This window comes from Bombina bombina, chromosome 3, assembly GCF_027579735.1.
Source record: "Bombina bombina isolate aBomBom1 chromosome 3, aBomBom1.pri, whole genome shotgun sequence".
NCBI lineage: Eukaryota > Metazoa > Chordata > Amphibia > Anura > Bombinatoridae > Bombina > Bombina bombina.
The window spans coordinates 804,631,482-804,647,735 of NC_069501.1; the positions used below are offsets into that span (position 1 = coordinate 804,631,482).

At 42.1% G+C, this 16,254-nt stretch overlaps 1 protein-coding gene across 4 annotated transcripts in view; it reads right to left on the bottom strand.

The window, feature by feature from the left end:
- HERC2 (HECT and RLD domain containing E3 ubiquitin protein ligase 2) overlaps positions 1 to 16,254 on the bottom strand; it is a 733,063-nt gene that overhangs the window by 367,813 nt on the left and 348,996 nt on the right. For all 4 annotated transcript variants that reach the window (XM_053707729.1, XM_053707727.1, XM_053707730.1 and 1 more), the window contains exon 45: positions 15,583 to 15,725. In XM_053707729.1, coding sequence (XP_053563704.1) covers positions 15,583 to 15,725 — 143 coding nt within the window. The remainder of the gene's footprint in view (positions 1 to 15,582; positions 15,726 to 16,254) is intronic.

A 16,254-nucleotide genomic window follows, 5' to 3' on the forward strand; every position in this document is an offset into this window, starting at 1 on the left:
CCCAAACAGCTCAAAAACGTGTCCGAGTAAAACATAAAGGCGAGCCAGCTTATAATGAAAGGACCAACACTCAGGAACAGTTATACCCGCAGGGAAATGAACATGCCCTCCAATGGCCGAAAGACCTGGGGCAATTGGGCACAAGCACAATCGCAAATAAAACGTGCCACAACCTCCAGGGGGAGCAATCCACCCTCCGAGGAGGGAAACGCATAACCTGGGTTACCCGCATGTGTAGTAGTAGTATGAAGCGGTAGGCAACTCGCCTCCCGGAGGACAGGGTCCCCCCGAGGCGGATTGCTCTGCAGTCCCTTAAATCCCTGAGGAACAAGGCGCTCTAGGACGGCCTAAAGAACATAACTGACTGACCTGAGTCAATGGGGCCAATTCGCATTTGTCACAGGACGAAGAAACTGAATCAGAAAGTTGAACAATCTCAACATCAGCATCCTCCATAACTGGATAAAGGATACCAAAAAATGGACTATATATAAAAAAATTAAAACGGCACCTGACACTCACAATGGCTGTGGCATTCACCCCCTCCTATGAACCAGACACCAGCGGACTAGAATTCTCCGTCGCCACACAGTCAGGAATGCGTAAACACGCCTGGTCACAAGGTGAACCGTACAGTCCAAAAAAGCGTGCCCAACCGTAAGATCGCGTCACTTTAAAAGACCGTTATGTTCCAAAAAGCCATGAGTCCAGTTAACACTATACATAAGCAGATTGAATCACATAACAAACATGATTAAAAAAACTCTGTTCAATAATCCCCCTCAGGAGATATTAACCCTTGATTCCAAGATACTAAATGAGTCCCACTGAGACCCTGTATTTTTCATGTGAGTTCGCAGGAACAAATAAGGAGACGAAAACAAAACTTCTGACACTTCTCTGCCAACCTCCTGAGACGAAAAGCAAAAAATGACTGGGGGATGAGGGAAGTGGGAGGAGTATTTAATCCTTTGGCTGGGGTGTCTTTGCCTCCTCCTGGTGGCCAGGTTCTTATTTTCCAAAATTAATAAATGCAGCTGTGGACTATCCATTTATGAAGAAAATATGTTTATTACAGTAATTTGTTTATTTCACTAATAGTGAAATAAAAAAATCAGCAAATTCTCTTTGATAACTATAGGGGCAGGGAGAAATCAATTTTATTGGAAATGCATTGCCAGATAAAAAAAACATAATTTATGCTTAGCAGATAAAATCAATTTCCTTCCTGGAGTCCACGACTTCATTCCTGACAGTTGGGAAATACAACACGTGGCCAACAGGAGGAGGCAAAAAAAAAAAAAAAAAACAGCCAAAGAAAGGCTTAAATATCCCACCTACTTCCCCCAGTCATTCTCCAGAGGGAGCAAGGAAAAGTAGGAGAAACATCAGGGTATAAAGGCACCAGAAGAAATATAAAAAGGGAGCCGCCCAACAAAAAATAAATTACGGGTGGGATCGGGAACTCTCCCTACCAGGAAGGAAAGGAATTTATCTGGTAAGCATAAATTATGTTTTCCTTCCATAAGGCAGAGTCCAAGACTTCATTCCTTACTGTTGTGAAAACTATACCCAAGCTCCAGAAGACACTGAAAGAATAACGGGAGGGAACAAAAAGGAGGCGGACCCTATTCTGAGGGCACCACAGTATGCAAAATTTTTCGCCCGAAAGCTGCTTCAGTCGAAGCAAACACATCAAACTTGTAAAATTTTGAAAAAGTGTGTAAGGAGGACTAGCTAGCCGCCTTACAAATCTGATCCATAGAGCCTTCGTTCTTAAAAGCCCAGGAGGAAGCCATTTCTCTAGTGGAATGAGCCGCTATCCTCTCAGGAGGCTGTTGCCCTGCTGTCTCATAAGCTAAGCGGATGACACTCCTCAACCAGAAAGATAGGGAAATCGTAGTAGTCTTCTGCCCCTTACACTTCCCCATAAAGAGGACAAAGAGGAAAATTGTCTGAATTCCTTAGTAGCCTGAAGATAGAACTTCAAGGCATGAACCACATCTAGATTGTGAAGCAAGCATTCCTTTGCTGAAGGATTAGGACACAAAGAAAGAACAACAATAAATTGATTTATGTTACGATCCGACACCATCTTAGGGAGCAACCCTAATTTATTAAGCAAAACTGCCTTATCAGCATGGAAAACAAGATAAGGGAGTCACATTGCAATGCAGAAATCTCAGAAACTCTGTGCGCAAAGGCAATAGCCAAAAAAAAAAGAACCTTCCAAGATAACAATTTAATGTCAACAGTATGCATAGGCTCAAATGAAGCCTGCTGCAAAACACGACAAACAAGATTGAGGCTCCATGGCGGAGCCCCAGATCTAAACACAGGAATGACCCTAATCTGAGCCTTAGAAAGGACTCCACATCCGGAAGCTCAGCCAATCTCTTGTACAGTAACACCGACAGGGCCAATATCTGTCTCTTCAGGGAACTAGCAGATAGAGCCTTCTCCAGTCCATCCTGGAGAAAAGATAAAATTCTGGCAATTTTTTTTTTTTTTTTTGGAAGTGGCCAAGGCGGGCAACTGGACATCCGAACCAGATCCGCATACCAAAACCGGTGTGGCCATGCTGGAGCCACCAGCAACACAAAAGACTGTTCCATGATGATTTTGGAGATCACTCTTGGAAGGAGAACTAAGATGTAAGCAGGATGATAACACCAAGGAAGTGTCAGCGCATCCACTGCTTCCGCCTGAACATCCCTGGACCTGGACAGGTATCTGGAAAGTTTCTTGTTTAGATGAGAGGCCATGAGATCTATCTCTGGAAGACCCCACATCTGAACAATATGAGAAAACACATCTGGATGGAGAGACCACTCCCCTGGATGTAAAGTCTGGCGGCTGAGATAATCCGCCTCCCAATTGTCTACACCTGGGATATAGTCATGGACACTGAATCTATCTGGAAGCCTAAAAAGGTGACCCTTGTCTGAGGAATCAAGAAACTTTTTGGTAAATTGATCCTCCAACCATGTTTCCGAAGAAACAACACTAGTTGATTCGTGTGAGATTCTGCAATATGTAAAGACTGAGCTAGTACCAAGATATCGTCCAAATAAGGAAACACCGCAATACCCTGTTCTCTGATTACAGATAGTAGGGCACCCAGAACCTTTGAAAAGATTCTTGGAGCTGTTGCTAGGCCAAATGGAAGAGCAACAAATAGCTAATGCTTGTCTAGAAAAGAGAATCTCAGAAACTGATAGTGTTCTGGATGAATCGGAATATGAAGGTATGCATCCTGCAAGTCTATTGTGGACATATAATGTCCTCGCTGAACAAAAAGGCAGAATAGTCCTTATAGTCACCATCTTGAAAGTTGGTACTCTTACATAACGATTCAAAATTTTTAGATCCAGAACTGGTCTGAATAAATTTTCTTTCTTTGGTACAATGAATAGGTTTGAATAAAACCCCAAACGTTGTTCCTGAGGAGGAACTGGCATGATTACCCCTAAAGACTCCAGGTCTGAAACACACTTCAGAAAAGCCTGAGCTTTTACTGGATTTACAGGGATGCGCGAGAAAAAAAAATCTTCTCACAGGAGGTCTTACTCTGAATCCTATTCGATACCCTTGAGAGACAATGCTCTGAATCCAATGATTTTGGACAGAATTTATCCAAAAATCCTTGAAAAACCTTAATCTGCCCCCTACCAGCTGAGCTGGCATGAGGGCCGCACCTTCATGCGGATTTAGGGGATGACTTTGGTTTCCTAAATGGCTTGGATTTATTCCAATTTGAGGAAGGTTTCCAATTAGAAGCAGATTCTTTGGGGGGAGGATTGAGTTTTTGTTCCTTATTCTGACGAAAGGAACGAAAATGGTTAGAAGCCTTAGATTTACCCTTAGGTTTTTTATCCTGAGGCAAAAAAACTCCTTTTCCCCCAGTGATAGTTGAAATAATAGAATCCAACTGAGAACCAAATAAATTATTACCTTGGAAAGAAAGAGATAGTAATCTAGATTTAGATGTCATATCAGCATTCCAAGATTTAAGCCACAAAGCTCTTCTAGCTAATACAGCTAAAGACATGGATCTAACATAAATTTTGATAGTAAGCGAACAACGCTAGATATCGTCAGAATCCAATTCGTGTTGTGCTAAATTTTGCAACCAGAAAGTTGATGCAGCCGCAACATCAGCCAAAGAAATAGCAGGTCTGAGAATATGACCTGAATATAAATAGGCCTTTCTTAGATAAGATTCAAGCTTCCTATCTAAAGGATCCTTAAAGGAAGTGCTATCTTCCATAGGAATAGTGGTACGTTTAGCAAAAGTAGAAATAGCCCCATCAACTTTGGGGATTTTTTCCCAAAACTCTATAGATTTTGCTGGTAAAGGATACTATTTTTTAAACCTTGAAGAAGGAATAAAAGAAGTAACTGGCTTATTCCATTCCCTAGAAATCATATCAGAAATAGCCTCAGGAATGAGAAAAACCCCTGGGGAAACCACAGGAGGTTTAAAAACAGCATTTAAACATTTATTAGACTGAACATCATTAGGACTGCTTACCTCAATATCCAAAGTAATTAACACTTCTTTTAATAAAGAACTCATATACTCTATTTTAAATAAATAAGTAGATTTGTCAGTGTCAATGTCTGAGGAAGAATCTTCTGTTTCAGATAGATCCTCATCAGAAGAGGATGAATTATTATGTTGTTGGTCATTTGAAATTTCATCAGCTAAATGAGAAGTTTTAAAAGACCTTTTACGTTTATTAGAAGGTGGAAATGCAGACAAAGCCTTCATAATAGAATCAGAAACAAATTCTTTAAAATGTACAGGTATATCATGCACATTAGAAGTTGAAGGAACTGCAACTGGCAATGTACTATTACTGATGGAAACACTATCTGCTTATAAAAGTTTATCATGACAACTATTACAAATGACATTCGGTGGAATAATTTCTACAATTTTACAACAAATGCACTTAGCTTTGGTAGAACCGATGTCAGGCAGCAATAGTTCAGCAGAAACTTCTGAGGCAGGATCAGATTGGGACATCTTGCACAATGTAAGAGAAAAAAACAACATATAAAGCAAAATTATCTATTTCCTTATATGAGTTTCAGGAATGGGAAAAAGGCAATAGCATAGGCCTCTGAAAGCAAAAAGCAAGAGGCAAACAAACAAGGGGTATTGAAATAATGAAAAAAGTTTGGCGCCAAGTATGACGCACAACGTAACGTAAACTCTTTTTTGGCGCCAAAAATGATCGGAAATGATACACTTGCATCACTAATGACGCCGCCGTGTGAAAGGTCTCGGCGTTGCATATGACGCCGGAAATGACGAAGTTGCGTCATAAACATACTTTTTTTGCGGCAAAAATTTTTTCGCACCAAGGAGGACGCAATAAAGTTTAGCATTTGACGCACCCTCGGGCCTAATACCCGCAATTGCAAGAAGTAGTCAATTGAAAAAAAAAGACTAAACCCCAGGTAAGAAATAAATTTCTTAAAAATGTTTACATTCCCAAATATGAAACCGACAGTCTGCAGAAGGAAATACATGATCCTGACTCATGGCAAATATAAGTACAATACATATATTTAGAACTTTATATAAATGCATAAAGTGCCAAACCATAGCTGAGAGTGTCTTAAGTAATGAAAACATACTTGCCAAAAGACACCCATCCACATATAGCAGATAGCCAAACCAGTACTAAAACGGTTATTAGTAGAGGTAATGGTAAATTGAGAGTATATTGTCGATCTGAAAAGGGAGGTAGGAGATGAATCTCTACGACCGATAACAGAGAACCTACGAAATAGACCCCCGTTAGGGAAATCATCGTATTCAAATAAGTGATACTCCCTTCACGTCCCTCTGACATTCGCTGTACTCTGAGAGGAATCGGGCTTCAACAATGCTGAGAAGCGCATATCAAAGTAGAAATCTTAGCACAAACTTACTTCACCACCTCCATAGGAGGCAAAGTTTGTAAAAACTGAATTGTGGGTGTGGTGAGGGGTGTATTTATAGGCATTTTGAGGTTTGGGAAACTTTGCCCCTCCTGATAGGATTGTATATCCCATATGTCACTAGCTCATGGACTCTTGCCAATTATATGAAAGAAATATTCTCATGGATATGGAATCTATTATTGTCCCCAAGAAATTCACCCTTGTACTTGGAGTAAGAGAACTCTTTTCCAAATTTATCGTCCATCCATATGATCGAAGAAGACTGAGAAGGGACTCCTAATGTTCTTTCGCTAGACAAAAAGATGGTGCTTCTACCAAGATATTGTCCAGGTAAGGCGCTACTGCAATACCTCATGTTCTGGCAACGGCTAAAGGAGCCCCAGAACCTATGAAAATATCCTTGGAGCAGTAGCTAGGCCAAACGGAAGAGCTATGGACTGGAAGTGCTGTTCCAGAAAGGCAAACCTCAGAAACTGAAAATGTTCCCTGTGTATCGGAACATGAAGGTATGCAGCCTTCAGGTCTATAGTGGTCATAAACTGTTCTTCCTGAACCAGTGGAAGTATTGACCGTATTGTCGCCATCTTGAAAGAGGAAACACTCAGAAACCTGTTTAGGCACTTTAAGTCCAGAATTGGATGAAAAGTTCCCTCCTTTTTTGAAACCACGAAAAGGTTTGAATAAAACCCCAAACCTCTTTCTGCTGTAGGTACTGGGACAATTACTCCTAGACAGGGGAGATCCCGTACACAACCTAAAAAGGCAGTCCTCTTTTCTGGTCTTGTAGACAGTCTAGAGAATAGAAATCTGCCCCTGGGCGGATGAGATTTGAATCCTATCCGGTATCTCTGAGATACAACCTCCAGTACCAAAGGATCCTGTACTTCCTGGAACCATGCGTCTGAAAAAAAAGACAGTATGCCCCCTACTCGATCTGATCCCGGATTGGGGGCCACCCGTTCATGCCGATATGTTCTCGATGGGCTTCTTAGTCTGTTTGCAATTATTCCAGGACTGAGCCAGCTTCCAAGTACTCTTGGGCTGCTCGGACTTGGATGAGGATTGCTGTCGTCGTAATTTGTCAGAACAAAAGGAACAAAAAGGAAATTTATTCTTACCTAATTTGTTTCTTTTACGATACGATGAGTTCACGGATTTCATCCTTACTTGTGGGATATCGCCTCCTGGTCAGCAGGAGGAGGCAAAGAGCACCACAGCAGAGCTGTATATATAGCTCCTTACTTCCCTACCACTCTAGTCATTCGACCGAAGTTAGGAAGAGAAAGGAAAAGCCAAGGTGCAGAGGAGACTGAAGTTAAACAAAAATAAAGACCTGTCTCGAAAAAAACAGGGTGGGTTGTGGACTCATCGTATCGTAAAAGAAACAAATTTATCAGGTAAGAATAAATTTCCTTTTCTTTTACAAGATACAATGAGTCCACGGATTTCATCCTTACTTGTGGCATACAATACCAAAGCTATAGTACACGGATGAAACGGGAGGGACAAGACAGGGAACCTAAATGGAAGGCACCACTGCTTGAAGAACTTTCCTCCCAAAAACAGCCCCAGAAGAGGCAAAAGTATCGAATTTGTAAAATTTGGAAAAAGTGTGAAGAAACGACCAAGTTGCAGCTTTGCAAATCTGTTCAACAGAAGCATCATTTTTGAATGCGCCCATGAGGAAGCCACAGCTCTAGTGGAATGAGCCGTTATTCGTTCAGGAGGCTGCTGTCCAGCAGTCTCATATGCAAAACGGATGATACTCTTCAGCCACAATGAAAGAGGTAGCCGTAGCTTTCTGACCTCTATGCTTCCCAGAAAACACAAACAAGGAAGACGATTGACGAAAATCCTTAGTTGCCTGTAAATAAAACTTTAAAGCACGGACCACGTCCAAATTATGTAACAGCCGCTCCTTCTTAGAAGAAGGATTAGGACACAAGGAAGGAACAACAATTTCCTGATTAATATTTTTATTAGAAACAACCTTAGGAAGGAATCCAGATTTGGTACGTAACACCACCTTATCAGAATGGAAAATAAGATAAGGAGAATCACATTGTAATGCCGAAAGCTCCGAAACTCTGCGAGCAGAAGAAATAGCAACCAAAAATAAAACTTTCCCCTTGAACCCCTTGAAGAACATTAAGAACTAAATTCAAACTCCATGGAGGAGCAATTGGTCTAAACACAGGCCTGATTCTAGTCAGAGCCTGACAAAAAGATTGAACATCTGGAACATCAGCCAGACGCTTGTGTAACAAAATAGACAAAGCAGAAATCTGTCCCTTTAAGGAACTTGCTGATAACCCTTTCTCCAATCCTTCTTGGAGAAAAGACAAAATCCTGGGAATCCTAACCCTACTCCATGAGTTGCCCTTGGATTCGCACCAATAAAGAGATTTACACCATATCTTATGGTAAATCTTTCTAGTAACAGGCTTACATGCCTGAATCAAGGTATCAATGACCGAATTAGAGAACCTGCGCTTAGATAAAATCAAGCGTTCAATCTCCAAGCAGTTGGCTGCAGAGAAACTAGATTTGGATGATGGAAGGGTCCCTGAATGAGAAGGTCCTTCCTCAATGGAAACTTCCATGGTGGCTGAGATGACATGCCCACCAGATCGGCATACCAAGTCCTGCGAGGCCACGCAGGAGCGATGAGGATCACCGATGCCCTCTCTTGTTTGACTCGAGCAATCACCCGGGGAAGGAGAGAAAATTGAGGGAACACATAAGCTAGGCTGAACGACCAAGGCACTGCCAAGGGATCTATCAGCTCGGCCTGGGGATCCTTGGACCTGAACCCGTATCTCGGAAGCTTGGCATTCTGATGAGATGCCATAAGATCCAACTCCGGCCTGCCCCATCTGAGAATCAGGTTGGCAAATACCTCCGGATGGAGTTCCCATTCCCCCGGATGAAAAGTCTGTCTGCTCAGAAAATCCGCTTCTCAGTTTTCCACACCTGGGATGTGGATTGCAGACAGATAACAAGAGTGAGCCTCCGCCCACTGAATTATCTTGGCTACTTCTGTCATTGCTAAGGAACTCCTTGTTCCTCCCTGATGATTGACGTAGGCTACAGTCGTAATGTTGTCCGACTGGAATCTGATGAATTTGGACGTAGCCAACTGAGGCCAAGCCTGAAGCGCATTGAATATTGCTCTCAACTCTAGGATATTGATGGGAAGTAGAGACTCCGATTGAGTCCATACCCCCTGAGCTCTCAGGGAGTTCCAGACTGCTCCCCATCCTATCAGACTGGCGTCCATTGTCACTATCACCCATGAGGGTCTGCGGAAGCATGTCCCCTGCGACAGATGATCCAGCGACAACCACCATAGAAGAGAGTCCCTTGTCTCCTGATCTAGATCTATTTGAGGAGACAAATTTGTATAATCTCCATTCCACTGTCTGAGCATGCTCAGTTGCAGAGGTCTGAGATGAAAACGAGAAAACGGAATGATGTCCATTGCCGCTACCATCAACCCAATTGCCTCCATGCACTGAGCCACTGACGGCCGAGGATTGGACTGAAGGGTTCGGCATGTATTCAGAATCTTTAACTTTCTGACTTCCGTCAAAAAGATCTTCATGGATAGAGAGTCGATTAAAGTTCCCAAGAAAGGAACCCTTGTCTGTGGAACTAGCGAACTCTTTTCCAGATTCACTTTCCACCCGTGAGTCCTTAGGAAGGACAGAACAATGTCGGTATGAGACTTTGTTAGCTGATAAGACGACGACTGGATCAGAATATCATCCAGCTAAGGCACCACTGCAATACCCTGCAGTCTGAGAACCGCCAGCAGAGACCCCAGAACATTTGTGAAAATTCTGGGCGCCGTGGCCAGACCGAAAGGAAGAGCCACGAACTGAAAATGTTTGTCCAGAAAGGCAAACCGGAGAAACTTGTGATCTTTGTGGATAGGAACATGAAGATATGCATCCTTTAGATCCACGGTAGTCATAAATTGACCCTCCTGGATCAATGGAAGAATGGTACGAATAGTTTCCATCTTGAAGGATGGAACTCTGAGAAACTTGTTTAGACTTTTGAGGTCTAGAATAGGTCGGAACGTTCGCTCTTTTTTGGGAACTACAAAGAGATTTGAATAAAACCCCTGACCCTGTTCCTGTATTGGAACGGGACATATTACTCCCATGGAAGCAAGGGCTCCTACACAACCTAAGAACGCCTCTCTTTTTATCTGGTTTGCAGATAATCTTGAAAGAAGAAACCTTCCCCTGGGGGAAGAGTTTCTGAACTCCAACTGATATCCCTGAGACACAATTTCCAGTGTCCAGGGATCCTGAACATCTCTTATCCAGGCCTGGACGAAAAGAGAGAGTCTGCCCCCCCCCCCACAAGATCCGGTCCCGGATCGGGGGCCGACCCTTCATGCTGATTTGGTAGCAGCAGCTGGCTTCTTGGATTGCTCCAAGACTGGTTGGGTCTCTAAGTGGACTTGGTTTGTGAATAATTCCCTTCCTGTTTAGCGGAAGAGGAAGAGGGAACACCCTTGAAATTTCGAAAGGAACGAAAATTACTCTGTCGCCCTCTCTGTTTGGACTTTTTATCCTGAGGGAGGAGATGACCCTTGTCTCCCGTTATGTCAGAAATGATCTCCTTCAAGACAAGCCCGAACAGGGTCTTCCCCTTGTAAGGAATAGCCAAAAGCTTAGATTTGGACGACACATCCGCAGACCAGGATTTTAACCATAAAGCTCTGCATGCTAAGATGGCAAAGCCCGAACTCTTAGCCGCCAATTTAGTAATCTGCAGGGAAGCATCCGTAATAAACAAATGAGCTAATTTAAGAGCTTTAATCCGAACCTGTATCTCTTCCAAAAGGAGTCTCAGTCTTAAGAGACTCTTCCAGAGAATCAAACCAATAAGTGGCCTAAGTGGTGACTGTGACAATGCAAGCCGCAGGTTTTAACAGGAATCCCTGATGAACGTAAATCTTCTTAAGGAGTGATGAACGTAAATCTTCTTAAGGAGACCCTCCATTTTCTTATCCATAGGGTCCTTAAACGCACAACTATCCTCAATAGGAATAGTAGTATGCTTGGCCATAGTAGAAACAGCACCCTCAACTTTAGGGACCGTCTGCCAAGAATCTAATAGCGTCGGCTATAGGATACATTTTTTTTTAAAAACTGGAGGAGAGAAGGGAATACCTGGTCTCTCCCATTCTTTTGCAATAATCTCTGAAGTCCTTTTCGGGACTGGAAAGACATCTGAATAAGATGGGACTTCCAAATATCTGTCCAACTTACTCAATTTCTCTGAGTCACAATTATCCAGAGTAACCAACACCTCCCTCAGTAATAAACGGAGGTGCTCAAGTTTAAACCTGAAAGAAACTATGTCAGAGTCAGTCAGAGGTAAGGTACTCCATGAGTCAGACAGTTCCCCTTCTGAAAGTACCGCAGTAATCTCCAACTCAGAACCCCGGGTGGGTATGTCCATGATCGCAGAATTTACTACATAGTTGTCCTGTCTTGAACGCTTGCCGTGCGATATGGGCAAATTAGCTAACGCATCAGAAAGTGCTCTGCATCTCATCTGTAGACTCTTGAGAAGCATTCAACTTAGTTAAAGATTTGTCAAAAACAATCTTGTCTCTAAAATGCAAGGCCCTCTCAATACATGAGGGACAAAAAGGAGCAGGGGGTTCCACAGTGGCATCCAAACATAATAGAAAGCAAGAAGCAATTTGGTCTGAAAAATATAGTACTTAATTTATAGCTAATTAACATAGAAATAGCAGCACAGATTATTTTAAACCTGGGCAACTACTGTGCCTTTAAAAAGGTAAACATGTATTAACAATGTCAGAGCCTGAAAGGGTTAACAATCTAAGCACTCTGTATAAGCTTTATTTCAGCACCTCGCCTCAACAGCTCTGCTGAGGTGCCTACCTGCCCCCACGGTCTTCCGACCACACTTGACAAAGGAACCGGAGTACTGTGACAAAACGCCTAAGACCGCTCGTGTTCACTAATAACCATGCGGTCACGGCGTGTGCTAAGTCTGATCCAGCAGCCGGATGTAATGACAGTCTGTGCGGCTAAACACTGCGCGGCAAAGAACTTCCATATTCTATGAAGTTCTCCGCGCAGCAATGAAAAGCCGTTTCTCTAACCCCTGCTACAGTCTTAAAACCAAATCCAATATGCAGCCGTAAACCGGAGTCCTAATGCAAGACTCCGATAAGCACACTTCCAGCGTCCAACACATAGGCACCATAGCTCTTGAGAAGCATTCTAGTGATGCATACAAGCCCCATCCGTAGGATCACAATAGGACATAATAACCTCTAATGTAACCCCCCTTGTGCCGGTTGACCCCTGGACAACTCACACACACCATTACAGAAACAGCCCTTTTAACTTGTTGCAAAGGCTCTTGTTCCAACAACTCATAAGTACGCAGTCCCTTTTGAGTTAGCCAGTGTCACAGAAAATAAAAGACTGCACTTACCTCAGTGCTGATCAACAGCATGAGAAGTTCCACAGGATCTCCCTCCAGCAGCTCTGTGGACACAAAAGGGCCTTAGTTAATATTGCTAAGACCATCAGTATACAAAGGGCAGCACTAGTATGGGAGGCACAGTGAGGATAAAACCCCACCAGTTCCCATTGCTTTAAAGCCACCTGTAGCTCTACTATAGAGGCTGACAAGGAATACGGCTACACCCTATAGAAAAATAGCACACATTGGTACCATTTTAAAAATAATAAACTCTTGATTGAAGAATCTAAACTAAGACCTCACTTTACCTCTTCCTATCACTAACACAGGCAAAGAGAATGACTGGGGTGGGAGGGAAGGGAGGAACTATATATACAGCTCTGCTGTGGTGCTCTTTGCCTCCTCCTGCTGACCAGGAGGCGATATCCCACAAGTAAGGATGAAATCTGTGGACTCATCGTATCTTGTAAAAGAAAATTAGACAATTGCCATCCCTCAGGCCTATTCTTCTTATCCTGCGGTAGGAAGACGCATTTCCCTACGGTAACCATAGAAATAATTGAGTCCAGCCCAGAACAGAATAAAATCTTCCCCTTGAAAGGAAGTGAAAGGAGTCTGGATTTAGAAGTCATATCCGCAGACCAAGACTTCAAACAGAGTCCGGCGGGCTAGGACCACAAAGCCAAAAGCCTTTGCATTTAGGCGAATAATCTGCATATTCACGTCACAGATGAAGGAGTTAACAATTGTCAGAGCTTTAATTCTCTCCTGAATATCCTTGAGGGGAGTTTCCACCTCAATGAGCTCAGACAGAGTGTTGCACCAGTAGGTAGCTGCTCCAGAAACCGTGGCTACAGCTGCTGCGGTAGAAATAAAAACCCTGTATGTTGAAACATCTTCCTCAGAAAAGTATCCATTTTCTTATCCATAGGCTCTCTAAAAGAAGAACTATCATCCAGGGGGATAGTAGTATGTTTAGCCAGTGTAGAAATAGCACCATCCACTTTAGGGATGGAGCCCCACAAATCCAATTGAGAGTCAGGGACGGGGAATCATTTTTTTTAAAAGTAGACGAGGGGGTAATAGAAGTGCCTATTCTTTCCCATTTGTTACTAATAATATTTGCCATTTTAACTGGCACAGTTAACTGGCACCTGTCTTCATAAACCCTATCTAATTTAGGTATCTTAGATTCCTCAGGGAGTTTAGCCTCTGGAACCTCTAGCGTAGACAGAACCTCCTTTAATAAAAAACACAGATGCTAAATTTATAATCTAAAGGAGGGTTCCTCCGCTGAAGGAGGTTTAGAAACTGAAGTTTCCATATCAGAAAGTTCACCCTCTGAAGATACAGAATTAAATCATCCGCTGAATAGCTGGGAGATGATAGCTAAATCCGACAAATATTTAAATGACTCTAGGTCAGGAGAACTATATTTAAACTCTTACGTTTGCTAGATGGAGCTAAGGCACTTAGGGCCGCAGACACCGCCAATTGTAACTGCATGGTAAAGTCCGCAGGAAAAAAGCCCCCTCCAGATTGAGGATTAGTTGAGCCGCGGGGAACTGCATGTGGAGCGGGTAGTGTAGAAAGGGTAGTAATCTCTCGGGACACAGATTCCTGAGAGGTAGACGACTCAGAGGGGCTAATAGCGCTATGAGTATTAGCAGGCTTGTCTCTCTTCTTAGACTTTAGAACAGTGTTTAGGCAAATGGAACAAAATTGAGCAGGCGGGCAAACCATGGCTTCACAAAATAAACCGGAATTATTAATCAGTACAGAAGGAGCGGAACCTTCTAATGCAGTATCATAGTCCTCCATAGCCAAGTATTTAACCACAGAAGGAAATACAAAAAAAAAACGCTTTTATTTAAAAAAAAAAAAAAAACTGCACCTTTATAATCCCAATGGCTGGGGCACTCACCACCTCCTAGACCCAGAAAGCTAACAGTGAAAACGCTCTCCTTAGGAGTGATGTCCGCAGCAGGATCGCAAGAAAATGAAAAGACAACAACCTGTCACGTGGTGCGTAAGACAGGACTTCCCCTGCTATGAAAAAGGCGGTAAGCTATTATGAGCTGCGCAACACTCAAAAACGAAAGTGAAACCTGTTGGTTCCAAGCCAAAAGCACAGTCTGAGCCCCAAAACTCTCACATTAAAGCAGTTATAAATAACCCCTAGCTGTTCAAATAATCTCCCTGAAGGAGATATTAACCCTTGATCCTATTAAGGCATTAAGGTGCCACACTGTGACCCTGTATAGCAAAAGTGTATATATAAAACAGTCTTACCCTCCAGGATCCATGCTGTGGAACAGACACAGCCTCTCAAGTGTGACAATCTTGAAGCGACGCTCTGACATGGACTTGAGTGTGTAACAGCAAGCAGTGAAACTCATCAACACTGATTGCTCCACTTCTCTGACACCTCCAATTGTGATGAAAGGCAAAGAATGACTGGAGGATAGGGGAAGTGGGAGGGATATTTAAGCCTTTGGCTGGGGTGTCTTTGCCTCCTCCTGGTGGCCAGGTGTTTTATTTCCCAACAGTAAGGAATGAAGTTGTGGACACTCCCTGCCTTATGGAAGGAAATGGCCGTCTTATCAGCAGAATGATAAAGGGACAGTGAATGAAAAACAAATACTATGTAATGCATATGAAAGAGGAGCCATTTAACTTATTAAACATTTCATGGATGAAAACAAAGTTAAGTAAAACTGTTACATTTACTGAAACTAAAAGGAAATGCATTTAATAGTAAATTTCCTTAAACTGAGAATAAAAATATCTGTGCTTCCCCATGCCTTGCAAGTTCCCTTAGTCCCACAACAAGCCTCCATATTGGATGTTTTAAGTCCCTCTGCAGTGGGATGCGGCTACAGAGGAAAATTTGAGGTAACATCTTTTTTAGAGATATATATGTGATATTTTCTAGTCAGCTATTTACAAACTTTCTGCATCATGTTCAAGTAATTCAGCATGTGGTCAACCTAAGAGAGCATGGAACCTATCATTGAAAGGAAGTCCAACTAAAAAATAAATAAATAAAAGTAAATTGAAAAAAAATTGGTAAGATTTTCTGGGATGAAAGCGTAAAAAAAAAAAAGTATAGAATTGTAAATAGATAGTGATTGTTACCTCTAGTTCCTGCTTGTCAAAAATAGATTTCACTGGAGATGGCTGAGTAGCAGCAGTAAGTAACTGTTGTAAAAGTATCATGGGAGGTTGAGGTCCTTCTGGGGACATATCTCCAATGTCTGGAGAAGCCGCTGCACCTTCATCTACAAAAATAAATAAATAAAAAATAATTCATGCTCATAAAACTAACCAAATGCATGATGTAGCAAAAACATCCTATATGAAAGTTTAACTACTTATTTTGTTAAGATTTCCTTCAACATAATTCTAGCGTTCACCATCAATTACAATATATTTGTTTGCTCATTCCCCCTATAGCTGCATCATTTTGGTCAAATCTCCTTTAATCCTTATCAATCTCTCTTGTGGTTTCTATATAATTATATAATGTCTGTGTACAAAAGTATTTACTACCATGCTCATTCAACTCATTTTATTTCTGTATACACCACAACTTTCTAACAAATGCCCACAAGGTGAAAAAAGCAATTCCACCAGGATAGTTTATCACAATTATGCTCCTTGATTTTTATTCTATAATTACTCAACTTACACATACAACCTAGTAGTATCTACTACCCTGAATAAGCCTCTGACTCAAGTGTGCTAGCAAAGGTCTGGATGTTAAAAAGTAATAAAGTAATAAAGTCAGAAGGCACATTTTAAGAGTTA